The sequence below is a fragment of the Puma concolor genome, chromosome C1 (genome assembly GCF_028749965.1).
Source record: "Puma concolor isolate L17-30 chromosome C1, mPumCon1.1.hap2, whole genome shotgun sequence".
Classification (NCBI taxonomy): domain Eukaryota; kingdom Metazoa; phylum Chordata; class Mammalia; order Carnivora; family Felidae; genus Puma; species Puma concolor.
This window is the reverse complement of record NC_141674.1, coordinates 456,840-471,736: the sequence shown is the minus strand read 5'-3', so window position 1 is coordinate 471,736 and position 14,897 is coordinate 456,840. Positions and strand designations below refer to the sequence as shown.

The 14,897-nt window shown below is 62.8% G+C and overlaps 1 protein-coding gene and 1 long non-coding RNA gene across 2 annotated transcripts; one reads left to right on the top strand and one right to left on the bottom strand.

Annotated features, from left to right (window-relative positions):
- Nucleotides 1-1,559: 1,559 nt before the first annotated feature.
- On the bottom strand, nt 1,560-7,280 carry LOC147577696 (uncharacterized). Its single transcript, XR_015254362.1, has 2 exons — nt 4,754-7,280; nt 1,560-2,431 (listed from the first exon to the last, which is right to left on the bottom strand). It is a non-coding gene; the product is annotated as an uncharacterized LOC147577696 (long non-coding RNA).
- Nucleotides 7,281-7,324: 44 nt separating this feature from the next.
- MXRA8 (matrix remodeling associated 8) lies at nt 7,325-11,677 on the top strand. Its single transcript, XM_086715349.1, has 10 exons — nt 7,325-7,457; nt 8,654-8,677; nt 8,766-9,071; nt 9,167-9,268; nt 9,349-9,819; nt 10,000-10,158; nt 10,318-10,357; nt 10,453-10,529; nt 10,644-10,724; nt 10,874-11,677. The coding sequence occupies exons 1-10, from the start codon at nt 7,409-7,411 to the stop codon at nt 10,897-10,899; spliced, it is 1,335 nt and encodes a 444-aa protein (XP_086571475.1). The 5' UTR covers nt 7,325-7,408; the 3' UTR covers nt 10,900-11,677.
- Nucleotides 11,678-14,897: the final 3,220 nt, after the last annotated feature.

The following is a 14,897-nucleotide window of genomic DNA, read 5'->3' as shown; positions in this document are numbered from 1 at the left end:
GCTGGGCCCCTGCAAGCTACTTTCTGCTTTGGCCGCATAAATGATCTGGGACTCGCCTGCCTTTATTTAACCAGCATGGGGGCGCCTGGGTGGCTCGGTCGGTTAAGCGGCCGACTTCGGCTCGGGTCATGATCTCACGGTCCGTGAGTTCAGGCCCCGCGTCGGGCTCTGGGCTGACAGCTCGGAGCCTGGAGCCCGCTTTGGATTCTGTGTCTCCCTCTCTCTCCGCCCCTCCCCCGTTCATGCTCTGTCTCTCTCTGTCTCAAAAATAAATAAACGTTAAAAAAAAAAATTTAGGGGCGCCTGGGTGGCGCAGTCGGTTAAGCGTCCGACTTCAGCCAGGTCACAATCTCGCGGTCCGTGAGTTCGAGCCCCGCGTCGGGCTCTGGGCTGATGGCTCAGAGCCTGGAGCCTGTTTCTGATTCTGTGTCTCCCTCTCTCTCTGCCCCTCGCCCATTCATGCTCTGTCTCTCTCTGTCCCAAAAATAAATAAACGTTGAAAAAAAAAAATCAATAAACGTTAAAAAAAATAAATAAATAAATTAAAAAATCGGCATGGACGCGGGGATGTTGTCTTTCTATTTGGATGACGATGCAACAAGCTTGACTGACTTTCTTGCTGCACCGGTCCCAGCTTTGGCTCCCGTGCCCTTTGACGCACCCATCATTCTTGGTTGTCCGGTAGCACTTGCTTGCTTTTTGGCACCGCGGGTTCTCCAGGCTTGTCTCGTGTATTTCCTCCCCCAGTCCTAAAATAAGCCCCTTCTTCAAGGAACCCCGATTCCTTTGTTGGAAAATGGTCTTAGGGACCAGGATCTAAGGGGTGGGCTTGCTGCCTCCCGAATGCAGAGCTAGAAAATGCGAGTATGTGTACTGACCCACGTGTAGACACAGCTCTGTGCTTCACACATGCACCTGTGTGCACACCGCTCGGGACATGAGCCGATACGGGCGTCTCCCGGCAGTAATCCACCGCCACGCGGCTCACTGTAGCCTCCTCCCCTTCCTTAACCCCCAAGTAGTGACGGACCCGGCCGCCACCGGCCGCCACCACCCGCTTCCCTCATTGTACACATCGGAACGGGTAACCCTGACCCTAACCCCCAGGGGACAGCTCTGTCGGCTCGAGGGCGGGGCTGTGTGCACTTCCTCTCGTGTGGTAGTGCAGACTCTTACCTTAACTTAGGCCAGCGCTGCCCACCCCCAGTCCCTCCCCTCCCCTCCCCCTCTGCTCTCCTCCCCCTCCCCTCCCCCACCTCCTCCCCTCCCCCTCCACTCCCCACCCCCTCCACTGAGCTCCTTTCACTCCTAATGTCCTTTGCTTGCTTGTTTCTGTCACTTTCTGATTCTCCCAACTTCCTAAACGAGTTTTTAAAAATGTGTCTGTCTTGAGGTTCACTGAGAACTGTGTGGTTCCTTGGGTTTCGGTAAACACACAGTGTCACTTATGCACCATCACGGTAACGTACAGCAGGGCTCTCTTGCTCTTAAGAAATCCCCTGGGCCCCCGACTCAGCCTCATGTTGTAGTTTTAAGGTGGTTTGTTATGCATCAAAGGCTATAAGAAATATCTGGATATATATTGGAATTCCCAAAGATCGAGACTACAGAAATAGTGATCACGATATAAAAACATTTGTTCTTTTCGCATTATGTGTTCTTTGGATGGTAAAGTCAATGTGGTATTTGTGCTGTGTTGCATACGCACTTGAGTGCAGATAACCCGAAGCTGACAGTTTAAATATGTTATCTACGATATAAATGTTTGTGTACGTGCACTCACACAGAGGTAAAGGAATGTTGTTAAACTGAGAAAGTGTGTACATAATAAAGAGAAAATGGGGCGCCTGGGCGGCTCCGTTGGTTAAGTGTCCGACTTGGGCTCAGGTCATGATCTCACGGTTCGTGGGTTCGAGCCCCGCGTCAGGCTCTGCACCGACAGCTCAGAGCCTGGAGCCTGCTTCGGATTCTGTGTCTCTCTCTCGCTGCCCCTCCCCTGCTCATGCTCTGTCTTTCTCTTTCTCAAAAATAAATAAAACATTAAAAAAAATAAAAATAAAAATAAATAAATAAATAGATTAAAAAAAAAAAAAGGAATGCCATCATTATTGCTACGTTTGAGCAACGTCGCATGTTCACGCCCACGGGTAGGACCCGCTCGGTAAGCGTGTTTCGGTGCCCTTGCCCGTCAGTGACAATCAGGACCCCGTGAGGTGAGCAGAAAGCCCCTGGCAGTTTCTCGTGCCCTCCAGGCTTGTCATCGGTTCTTGCTCTCAGAGTGATTGTTGATCAAATCCTTGGAAGGTATGTTACAGCTGAAGACGGGCTCCGCTCTCTGACCTTCGGATGCGCCGGCCGCCCCGTCAGCTGCGATCCTTCCTGCTCTCCTCATATTTCCCTGCTGCCAACTGCAAATCCGACACGGATTTTTCTGCAAGAAAGATCAAGAGGGCCCGTTTATGACAGGCTGTTTCAGGGACTCTTGGCTGGCGATGCCGTAGGAAACAGACGCCTTGGACAAGCTGTCATATGACCACAGCCGGGGACACGTGCCACGCTGTCCCCGGGGGCCACATCAGGGCTCCGGGGCCCCTCTGCACCAGTTGCTTCCTCTCTGGATGAGGAAGAGCATCCCTCTCATCCAGACTCAGCCTCTTTGGGGCCTCTCCTTTCAGTGTCAGGCTGGTCCGCACCGAAGCTCAAAGCAGACGGCCTGGGAACACATTCAGCTTAGTCCCAGGTCCCCATGACGAAGCAGAGTGAGCGGCGGCCCCGGCTGTGGGTGCAGGTCGGGGTGCTGGGCACACGCAGTGATGGGAGCCCCCCAGGCTGCGGAGCCCACGGCGGGCAATGCGGAGGGAGGCGGGCGCCGGTGTCCCTGTTGAGAGCACTCCAGGAAGATCGCTGTGGTCAAGTCAAGGCTTCAGGATGGCCGAGGGACCGTGCGTCGTGGGCACGACGCCACCGGCCCACCCAGCCCAGCCGGACACACGGGAGAGCCCGACACCCAGTGCAGAGCGGAGATGTGCACGGGGCTCGCGTGCGTGGTCCCACGGCCTGTCCTGGGGGGCGGGATGGTGGCGGCCATGTCACATTTAAAGGCAGATTTATTGCCCTCGGTTGGGCACGGGAAGCAACCGTGTCCTCGAGGAGCCGGGACACGCACTGCGTGCGGGAGCAATGCTCCGTGGGGCCTCTCAGGACGCTGGCCCGGAGGCCGCTCTGCAGCCTGCCCGCCCAGCCGTCCCCAAGGACAGAGCGTCCCTTCCCGGCTCGCTGGAGATGTGGGGGGACATGGGGATCTCGCAGGCGGAGGTCACCCCCACAGTCAGAGGCGCCGCAGGCGGAATCCGCTAGAACCAGATCATCGGTTCTTGGTTCCTGGCTTCAAAACTGATGGCCTGTGAGGACAGTACAGAAACGATCCCAGCACGACAGGAGACGCCGTTTACGGACGTGGCCCAGGAGCCCGAGGCTTACAAACCATAGAATAAATAGGCTCCTGCGCATCATCGGCTGGTTGGCAGGGCCGCCACAGACCGAGGAAGCCAAGCGAGGACAGCACCCCACTAACGATGCCACGCCAGGAAACCGCTGATCGGGGGGCCGACCGTGACTAGTAAAATCTGTGGTCCTGGTCGCTTGACATTTTCTCGGGACCAAAGCGTTGGCTGGTCCCTGAAGCCAGGTTTCTGTATTTCCATAGTTTGTCTATATTTTCAGATCACGGTGTCTCGATGCCTGGACGATGGCCCAGCCCCATCTTGGCGGGCCATCCGGCCCGCGGTCCTCACGAGAAGGCAGCTCACGGTCTGTTCCTCGGGGTCACCGGCTCTCCTGAGGGACGCGCCCAGGCTGTGCGAGTCTACTGCCTCCCTCGTGGCGTGAGACGTGACCGTGTGGCAAACCGCTGCGCCTCGGGGGGAGGGACCAGCACACATGCAAGCGGCCCCTCCCCGGAGCTGGTCAGAACCGGCAGAGGCTGGCCGTGGCGTTGGGAGAGCTTGTGTCGCTCACACGTGGACGCAGCTCCCGAGCAGCCTTGGGGTCTGCCCGCACCATCCCTGCGGCCAGCGGCCAGTCCCAGACTGGACACCAGTTGCTTTTCCTTGTGAAACTTGTGCCTCGTGCTGCCGTAGGCCCCGCCCCCGCTCTGTGCCGGGAGCCCGCTGCCTTGGCCGCCCAGTGCTGTACCGCGCACGGCCACAGGTTAGCGGCGTGGCACGGGAGACTCGTCACACGGCTCCCATGGCCCACCCGCCCGGATACGTGGCTTCTGGGCCCTCGGCGTCCTCCCCCGCGCTCATTCCGGGGGCGCTGCAGGCCTGAGGTCCATTTTCTTCTCGGCTGGTTGCCTGGGGGCAGCCCCGCGGTCCCCTCCAAGGGCCCTTTCACGCGACGGCCGGCCGTGATGGCGACCAGCAGACAGTGACATCCCAGCATGTTGTCACGTGGGTGCAAAGGACTCTTCCAGCCTTGTCGCCGCTCCTGCCCACGCTGAGGGAGACAGGACACGGGGGGACCGAACCTCACAGCTCGGCACACCACCTAGCCCCGGCAGGGCTGTTTTCCTTGTGTGTTCACGTCAATCCTCCCAGCCCTGAGCCGTCTGGACCACACCCTCCTCACTTAGACCCTGCGGGCCCCCCCACGAGACCCAGACTGCAGCCCTCACGGACCTCCCTGTGCGAGGCGCTGCTCTCTCCCCTGGGAAGTGGTTCCCCAGGCGCCGCCCGCCTGGAAGGACATTTACCTGTGGGTGTCCCTCCATCAGAGGCCATCCCGGTCAGTCCCACGGAGGAAGACCCTGCCCCGTTTTCGTCTCCAGACAGCACTTCTCCCAGAGATGAAAACAACCTTATTTGTCAGTGGGCGGACCTGCCGTCCATCTGCCTCCCTCCAGCAACTCGCAGTGCCCTGGCACACAGTAGGCGCTCAGCAAATATTTGTTGCGTGACATTATTGGTGGGTGTGAGCACGTGTCTCTGTGTCTGGTTGTGGCTGGTGGCGTCTCTGAGTGCCTGTGGTTTCTCCTCCCAGTGAGCCTGGTGCCTGGAATGTCTGAGTCCTCGGGAGGAAGAGGCAGGAGCTGAGTCTGTCAGGCTGAGTGACTGACCCCGGCCTCGTCCAGCCACGCCTCCGAGGAGAGGGGCGGTGGGTCTGGGCCTCTGGGCTGGCTGGGGGATTGGCCAGAGTTCAGGGTGGGACCAAGGTGATGTCCGTGGGTTTGTTTTGTCCTGGTCGGTTCCCTTCCCGAGGGAAAACGGAGTGCGGGCGACACCGGGAAATGAACAACCCACAGGCACTCGTGAAGGAGCAGGAGGCCTCAAGCCTCTGCCGGGGGAGGGGCACGTGGCCTGCTGGCTCTCTGCTCTCATCTGTGGCTATTTCCTGCCAAGAGCGGGGGCGGAGGGGTGGGCAGCGGCCCTTTGCCGCTCACTTTGGTTTTGCTGGCCTCAAGCAGAGAGGGCAGGGAAAGGGGTGTGCAGCCCTCCACTGCCTCTGTCCCTTCTTGCCCAGGGTGCGTGGGGGGTCAGCTTCCCCCCAGGGGCGGCCCCCTCAGACTTCTACACTTGGGCCGAGCTGAGGGCTGAGTCCAGACCTCGAGGGCCCCGCTGGACCTCAGTGTGCGGGGCCTGAGGCCAGGGAACCTGTTGGGAACAGGAGGGCGCCCACAGGCTCCCGGCTCAGGGCTGGAGCTGCCCCCTACCCCCTTGTCCCCTCCCAGACAGAGGGACCAGCTCTGGGCCATTTCTGTCTCCCTCCAGCACTGCCTGGACATCTTCCCTCCGTGGGGGAGAGGCAGCCCGGCAGACAGAGGCGGGAATGGGGGACAGAGATGGAGAGACATGGGCGGGGCCCAGAGAAGGGAGGTCACCAGCTAATATAAACCAGTTAAAAAAACAGGAGGAGAGGCCAGGCCTCAAGGCCAGCCAGGCGGGCTTGTTTTTCCAGAATGAAAGGCCCAGGGAGGGGCTGGGGCCAGGACAAGCTCTGATTCCAGTTTGGAAAAGGGGCTCCAACCCCCCCCCCCAAGGCCTGGGTCTTGCTGAGGAAATGGGTTCATTAGGTCTGGGTTGGGGGGGGCCCTCTTCACACCCTCGTGGCTGGTCCCCCTTGTCGTGGCCCTCACTCCCTCCGTGGCAGTGGCAGTCGCCCCAGCTGACCCGGAGCCTAAGAGTCTGGTTGGGCTGGGTTTCTTGCTACTCTGAGGACTTGGGGACCAGGACAGGGTTCAAGGGTGAGATGCCAGCCACCAGGAACTGATGCCCGTGACCATAATTCTATTCAAATGGGCAGTCTAAAAAATGCACTGTGGAGTTTTTGCGGTTGTTTGGATTTTTTCTTCCTTTTTTTCCTTTCTGAGGTTTGCTTAACTAGAAAGAGTGGGTTTGGTACACAGTGTGTGCTCTGTTATTTTGCATTTGTTTACGTGACTTGGTAATTTTTCCCAGAGCTTCAAATTTGTGCTTTCCGGGGGGCAGGCTCCCAGCACCACCCCCCCCCCCCCCCACTCTGGGCAAGGAGGAGGTGCTCCAGGGAGCATCTTCGCCAGGGTTTGGTTTCAGGGACACCAAGATCTGCCCATGATGGTGGGCAGATGGGGGGGGGGGGCGGCCGGGGGTGTCCAGGCCAGGGGGGAGGGGCTGCTCAAACGCTGGGCGCTCCATGCTCAGGGTCCCCACCCTCATGCCCTGGCAGGCTCCTCTGGGTGGGAGAGATGACTGACCAAGAGCGGGGCCCACTGTGCTGTCCTGAAGCTCCTGGGCTGGTGTTGCTGTTCTCTTTGGTTTACGGGTGAATATGTGCAGCGCCCCCTCCCCCCGGGAGGCTAAGGGGAAGAGCTGTGGGTCTGGTAGCTGGGGCTCCTTGGGGGTCCCCAAGCCCCAGGACGCCTGGAACGACACAGCAGGCGCGGAGGGGACGGCCAGGCTGTCCACGTAGGGGAACCCCCTGGGCCAGGGTCCGCCTACAGAGGTGGAAGGGAGGTGAAGTACGCCCCAGAACCCCGGCTCTGCAGCAGCCCCAGAAGGGCCTCTTATGTCACAGCCGCCCCCACAGCATTAGGGCCATGCCCTCCGCCCTCCTGCCCCTCTAAGGGCCGGGCTACCGCCCCCCCCATCCTCCCAGGGCCTGAGCCATCCCCAGGCCGGATGGCTGCTCAGATTCCCCTCACCTCGTCGGACACAGTGACCACGCTCCTACCCCTCCCCACCAGGCCAGACCAGGATTCGGGGAAGACTAGGGGCCAGCTAGAGCCAGAGGGGGCGGTCTGCAGACTGTCGACCCGGCCCAGGGCTCCGTGATGTCATGGCGGGTGCTAAGGAGGGGGAGGGGGCCGGGCTGTTTTTCTGGAGAGTTGGAGCAGAAGTGAGACAAAGCCAGGCAGGCGGGCCAGGCGGGCGCCATGGAGCTGCGGTCTCAAGTCCTGCTCTGGGAACTGTTGCTTCTGCAGAGTGAGTGCGGGGTGGGTGAGGGTCCGGAGTGGGAGCACAGGCGGGTCTTCGGGAGTTTCCATTCTGGGCAAAGCCTCCGGTCTGCGCTTGAGTGCAGAGGGGTGGGACACTCCCACCCTGCCGGGAAGGGGCTGGTCTGGGGGGCCTCGAGGGAGTAGCTCGCCAGGATAAGGGCCCCCCAGGACCCAGGAGGGTGTGAGGATTTATGTTGGATCTCCACCAGAACTTTCCCTCACGCGGATTAGGGAGCCAGAGGCTGAGGCGGTGGGCGCCTCTCGCTGGGGTCCCTCCTGCACCCCACTCTTCCAGGAAGCTCCTCAGGTCTGCACTTCTCCCAGTGGCCAGAAAAGGAGTACGTTGGGGATCTAGGGGGCCTGGGAGTGGTGCGGCTCACAGGGTCTGTTCCAGACCCCCCCTGGCTCCCAGGCCCCCTGAGCCCGCCTCCTGGGCTGGCCTGCTGACCCGGCACATTCCTCCTGGTCCCGGGCGCTCAGCCCATCTCTGGAGCAGGAACTTGCTGGTGGGGTGCGGACGGTCCAGCCGCTCGTGCTTTGGACCTCTGCCCTTCGGAAAGGCTGAGGGGGCTCCGACCCTGAGAACTGGGTGCGGGGCAGGGCTCCCAGCTGTCTGAGAACCCTCAAGGGCTCGTGTGGCATGGCCCTCGGCAGGTGCACCTACCACGTGGGATATGAACGTGCAGGAGCCCCCTCCCCCCGCCCCAAACCAGCTTGGGTATCAGGCTTTGGTGCTCTGGGGGCCTTGCTGCAGTGATGGTGACAGTGGCCACCATTCCTGTGGGGGGCTGTTGGTCGGTCACACACACACACACACACACACACACACACTCCAGAGCCGGCCCCACCGTCCAGCCCCAGAGGGGCAAGTGCTGTGCCGCAGCCCAGGGAGGTGGCTGTGAGGACTGGGTGGGGGGGCCGTGGGAGGGGTGCCTCCGTCATGCGGGGCTAAAGGAGACCCCCCTCCGCCCACTTGGCCTGGCTCTCCTGACTTTATCCCCACCTGTGAGGCAGGTGTTCATTAACACCCACCTGGCAGGGACTATAGAGGGACGCAGGGATCCAAGTGTGACGGCCCTGGGCCGGGTGGATGACGGGGGTGTGTGTGTGTGTGTGTGTGTGTGTGTGTAAAGGTTCAGGTTGCGCTCCCCCTCCCCCAGTGTGACTCTCCTCTTCTTCTAGGCTCTGCTGTGCTTCTGTCCTCAGGTTAGTGACCGCCCCCTCCCTCGTGCCAGACCCACCCTATACCATCCCCTCGGGTCCTTCCCTCCCCCTGACTCCTCCTCCCCACCAGTGCCCTCAGGGCCCGCGCCAGCCGCCAGCTCCGTGGTGTCCGAGTCCACCGTGAGCTGGGCGGCCGGCGCCCTGGCGGTGCTGCGCTGCCAGAGCCCGAGAATGGTGTGGACCCAGGACCGGCTGCACGACCGCCAGCGCGTGGTCCACTGGGACCTCAGCGGCGGCCCGGGCGGCGGCCCCGCCCGCCGGCTCGTAGACATGTACTCCGCGGGCGAGCAGCGCGTGTACGAGCCGCGCGACCGCGGCCGCCTCCTGCTGCCGCTCTCCGCCTTCCACGACGGCAATTTCTCGCTGCTCATCCGCGGTAAGGAGCCTGGGGCGCGCGGCGGGGGCCGCAGGGGCCGCGGGGGCGCGGGCCGGCCGCGCACCTCACCGCTGGGTTTTCTCTCGGGTCCGCAGCGGTGGAGGAGGCCGACGAGGGGCTGTACACCTGCAACCTGCACCACCATTACTGCCACCTGTACGAGACCCTGGCCATACGCCTCCAGGTCACGGACAACCGTGAGTGCGCCCGCCCCCGCCCGCGCCCCCCGCCGGCCCCCTCCCCGACCGCGCGCGCTGACCCGCACCTGCACCCCCAGCCCGGGCGGCCGGCGCGCACTGGGACGGCGAGAAGGAGGTGCTGGTGGTGGAGCGCGGCGCGCCCGCGCTGCTGACCTGCGTGAACCGGGCGCACGTGTGGACCGACCGGCACCTGGAGGAGGCGCAGCAGGTGGTGCACTGGGACCGGCAGCCGCCCGGGGTGCCGCACGACCGCGCCGACCGCCTGCTGGACCTGTACGCCTCGGGTGAGCGCCGCGCCTACGCGCCGCCCTTCCTGCGCGACCGCGTGGCGGTGGGGGCGGACGCCTTCGCGCGCGGCGACTTCTCGCTGCGCATCGAGCCGCTGGAGCCCGCCGACGAGGGCACCTACTCCTGCCACCTGCACCACCACTACTGCGGCCTGCACGAGCGCCGCATCTTCCACCTGACGGTCACCGAGCCGGTCGCTGAGCCGCCCCCGCGGGACTCGCCGGGCAACGGTTCCAGCCACAGCGGTGCCCCTGGCCCAGGTGCCGCGTGGCCCCTCCCCGCCCCAACCCCGGGCCCTGGGTGTCTGGCGAGGGGAGCCCCCCCCCCCCGCCCCCTCGTTGGCCGCGGCCGGCTGTCCCTTCCCGGGACCCGGACCCGGTGCACGCTCGGCGGGTCATGCCGCGCGCTCCCTGACGCCTTCCCCGCACGGCCCCGTGCAGATCCCACGCTGGTGCGCGGCCGCAGCGTCATCAACGTCATCGTCCCCGAGGGCCGGGCCCACTTCTTCCAGCAGCTGGGCTACGTGCTGGCCACGCTGCTCCTCTTCATTCTGCTGTTCATCGCCGTCATCCTGGCCACCCGCCAGCGCCGCCGCGGAGGTGAGCTGGGGCTCTCCGGCGCAGGGGTGAGGCCAGAGCCAGCAAGCCTTTCCCGACCAGAAGCGGGATGTGGGGTGCGGCGGGGATGGGAACGCCCCTCAGGGCATAGGGAGCTGGGGAGGGGGCGAGACGGCACCCAACTCCACTCTCCCTCCCCAGGCTACGAATACTCGGACAAGAAGTCAGGGAAGCCAAAGGGGTGAGTGTCCCCTCCAGGCTCTCCTGGGGACCAGAACCCCGCCCCCCCTCCACCCCACCGCCTGCTCTAACCACCCACCACCCTCGCACCTCCAGGAAGGATGTGAACATGGCAGAGTTTGCTGTGGCCACAGGAGACCAGGCTCTTTACAGGAGTGAGGATATCCAACTAGGTGAGGGGGGGCCCCAGAACCAAGACCGACTGTGGCTCCAGGCCTGGGCTAGGGGAAGCACAGCCCCGCGGGGGGCGGGGCGAGGAGGCTCAGCCTGCTCTTTGCCTACACCAGATTACAAAAACAACATCCTGAAGGAGAGGGCTGAGCTGGCCCACAGCCCACTGCCCGCCAAGTACATTGACTTGGACAAAGGTGAGTGGCTAGGAGGGCGGGGCTGGTACCTCACCTCACCCACGCTCACTAGCCAACACCCCCCCCCCGGGGGGGGGGGCAGGAGTCCCTGGGCGGTCCTGCTGGATGTCTGCCTTGTGTTTACCCCACCTGTCCCCCTTGGCTTCCAGAGTTCAGGAAGGAGTACTGCAAATAAGGTGACCCTGGGCTCCTGGCTGGGCCAGCAGCCCTGCCGACTCCTGTCTTGGAGGATGACCTCCTGACCCTCATGTGGCTCACCCTACACCCTTCAGCGGCTGGTCCCGCTGTTCTGGAACTTGGCCTCGACTGGCACAGAGCAAGGCTGCCTCCGGACTCCTCTCCCAGGAGCTGTCCTAATCCCCACAAGCAGCAGGGGGCTCTCTGGGACTCTGCTCCATGCAGCAGCCCTCAGGTGCCTATTGGCTCCCACACCCACTGGTGGTCCTGCCCCCCCCCCCCCCCCCGCCCCCAGGCACAGCCCAGACCCCACTGATGTGCACCAACCCTCTGGGCTCTCCTGGCCTCTGGCGCTGTGGGCTGGGGCTCGGTGCTCAGATCAGCCTCAGGACTAGCACCCCCACCCCTCCTTCACCCCTTTCTAGGGGGACCCTAAGGCTGGGATCTGAGGATTGCACACTCCAGGCCCCAGGCTAATTCCCCTCTGCTCTGTGTTGGGGTACTTGGGGCTGCGCAGGGGCCCCTTCTCTGCCTTCCGCCCAAATTGCCTTGACAGTCACTGGGCTCCGTGTGACTTTTGACCCTGACCCCACTCCCATAGCCCCTCCCTGGGCTGGAGTCTGGGGCTGGGACCTCCTTCGGCCTGTTTTGGCTGAGGACAGGGGAAGGGTAAAGATGGTTCTAGAGTGGCTTGTGTTGCCACTCCCAACACCCCACGTTTGCTCCTCCTAGGAAACTGCCATCATCACAATAAAGACCACATGATTTTTAGACTCGGCCCGGGTATGCATGCCTCTGTGGCTCCTGCTTTATGTCCCGGGGGCAGAGTCTGGGCTTTGGGAACCTCAAAATGCTTTCCTTCATCTGAAGCCCTGCTGTCACTGCCCATTTCTTTGAGTGGAAGGTCTGAGTCCAGGTACCCTGGGAAGAGCCACATCAAGGTCAATCCTATGGCACTATTCCTGGTCGGTCGTGAAGGAATTTCAGTTCTCTTCTGAGGGTTTATTTGGACATGGAGGAGGAGAGCCAGGATGCGCTCAGGGGACAGCCCTCTGAGAAAGCAGAGGCCAAAATGGGATTCGATGTGTGAGGGTAAAGAGGGGGGAAGCAGGAGTGGGAACCAAAGGTAGGACACTTGTGAGGGGGAGGGGAGGGGGCTGCAGGAGGAAGAGGACTGTGTTTCTCCAAACATGCCCCCCTCCTCTAAAACCCTCCCAGGGCAGCAAGGGCTGGAAACCGGAGGTCGTGTGTCAGTAACATGCAGCTTAGGGCGCCTGGGTGGCTCAGTAGGTTAAGCATCTGACTTTGGCTCAGGTCATGATCTCATGGGTTGTGAGTTTGGGCCCCACCTTGGGTGAGCACGAGCCCCGCTTCTCTCTGCCCCTCGTGGGATTCTCTCTCTCTCCTCACTCACTTGTGCACGCGCTCTCTCTTAAATAAACATGTGCAGTTTATGACTGTCTACGTTAGGGTGCACAAGCCACCCACACGGAGTCCGCAGGTAACTTGGCATCTGAGCTCCCACTCTGGGGACGTGAAAACCCCAGGGCTGCTTTGGGGAAGGCACAGTTTCAGTACACTCACACAAAGGAAGTCAAAAGATTTGTTACTTACAGATCCTAGAACAGGGGTGCAGTGAGCAGGGGGAGGGCAGTTCTCTATCCCAGATCAGGAGAGAGCAGAAGAGAGACTGCAGGGTGCCATACGGCCATTACTTATAACGTGCCTGGGGCAGGGGTCACTAATTTTTTGTAGGCTCAATTCTGAACGGCCAGTTTAAAAGGTACCTAGGGAAACACGAGGCAGGCGTTTGTGGTGGACACCCTAAGCTTGGGTTCTTAGCTAAGTGTCTGGACTCAGTGTGAGCAGGCTTGTCTTGCTGTAAATGCCTAGACAGCACCTCAGAATGGCTGTTTTCTCACCACACACCTGCAAGGGTCCCACAGTGGCAGAGGCAGGGAGCGAGGCTGGGCCAAGGGGCTGTGGCTTGCTTGATAATGGGCCTCCCTCTCAGCCTAGTGACCCCTAGCCCCACAGTAGCTGCACTGCTCTGACCACAGACTCACCCCTCCTTGCTGTGCGCCAGCCTGACCACATCAGAATCCACTCTGGTATTGTCTCTAGCCTCCAGCTACCAGTGTCCTATGACTTGGGCAGTCTGGTGAGAAAGAAAGGCTTGGGGGGGCCAAAGCGCGGATGGGGCATCAGACCCCCTGCATGTACGTGACCAGCAGTCATTTATATCCGGCCCACGAGATGCTGGGCCACTAGTGAGCTCTCGGGTGGGGACTATCTTCCTCCTTCCCTAGACACCCAGCAGAGAGCCATGGCAGACCCTTCATCCAAGGCCATACTGCCCAGTATCCTCAGATTACCTCTGGGGAAACGGAGCCCCAAGGGGAGAAAGCACAGGCTTTGTTAAGTGGAGGTCAACCTCACAGATCCCTGCCTGCTCTCCCTGTCAGAGCGCAGGAGAATGGAGGTCAGCACCCTTGGCCCAGGCTGACCCAGGGGTGGTCCCCAGCCTGGGCTCAGGGACTTACCTTCTTCAGTCTGGCCCCGCCAGTCAGTGGTGGACCGATGGGCTTTCTCCTGTGCTGGTCCACCCTCCAAGGACAGCCATGACTAGGCAGATGGCAGAACCCAAGCTCCAGCCAGCTTCAGGGGAAGTGCTGGGGACACACCAGGAGGGGCATCCCCCTCAACATCACTCTTGGGTCCTGTCCTGGGGACTATCCTGTTCCTCACTCTGGCCAATGTGGGACTCCCTCTAGTGGCCTCAAGTTGTCCTCCTGGGAGGGACGCGGGGGGGGGGGGGGGTGGGGGGGGGGGGAGGCGCCGGAGATCCTTTACCTCCAGTTGGAGCAGCGTGTGGTTGTACCCTCCACAACCCGAGAGGCACTGCTCTGGGTCTCCCGTGGTTCACAGAGGACCCCAGGCTGGTTGGATCCGCAGATGCAGGGGTGGGGGTCGGGGGATCGCTTCACCTGCTACCAGAAGTACCTTGCCTGGGTACCTCTATGCACACGCGCGAGTGCACCACTGCCCACGCTGACCTCCGCTGACCTCCGCTGTTGCTGTCAGCAGCACATACACGTGTTCACGCGAGCACTCCCGCCTTCACGCCAGCACCGCACCTGCATGCCCTTGGCCCGTGTTTCTCAGGGCCTCCGTGGGACCCGGCAGAGGGCGCGAGAGCCCGGAGTGGGCGCGGGGGCGCAGAGACCGGGCTGTCTTCGGCTCACGGCCCGGCCCGAAGTATCCCCAGCTTCCCGTGGTGCCCGCCGATATGATTTTGAGCACCTGAGGACCCTGGGAGACCTCGCGAGGGGGCGGAGGACCCGAACCCCGGCCCAGCCACACTTCTGTGTTCCGCAGTGGACCCAGGGAGCCCTGGCCAGGGGCTTGACGTTGCCTGGGGCGGGGTCTCCTTTCTGACAGCTGGGTTGCACGTCGAGGGTCCCCAGCCGCCTCCCTCCGGGGGACGCCCCCCTGTCCGCCCACGGACCGAGACCCTAGGCCCAGCGTGGGGTGAGACCCGAGCACATTGTGGACGTCCCCTCGTGCCGGGCCAGGGAGCCGTGGCCCACGACAGCCGCGAGGGTGGTGCGCCGGCGCCACCACCTCCGCCCCGCCAGTGCCCACGCGCGTGCGCTCCGCCCTCCCGCCCTTCCGCGCGTGCGCAGCCCTGCCCCGCCCCGCGCCGCGGGCGGCCGGGTGACGTCAGGCCCCGCCCGCTCTCGGGCGCCCCCCGGCGGGCGCGCTCAGCCCGGGGCCGGCGGTCCCTTTAACTGCGCGGCCCGAGGGGGCGGCGGCGGCGGCGGCGGCGGCGGGGCGCACGGACGCGGCCGGGCCTCGCACGCCCTCCCTGCCTGCGTCCCCGGGCCGGGGCGGATGGGCGGCCGCGGACCGCGGGGCAGCAGCCGGGGCGCGAGGAGAGCCGGGGCCGGCGGGGCGGGTGGGGCTGGGGCGGCCGGGCGGGGCGCCGGGGGCCTG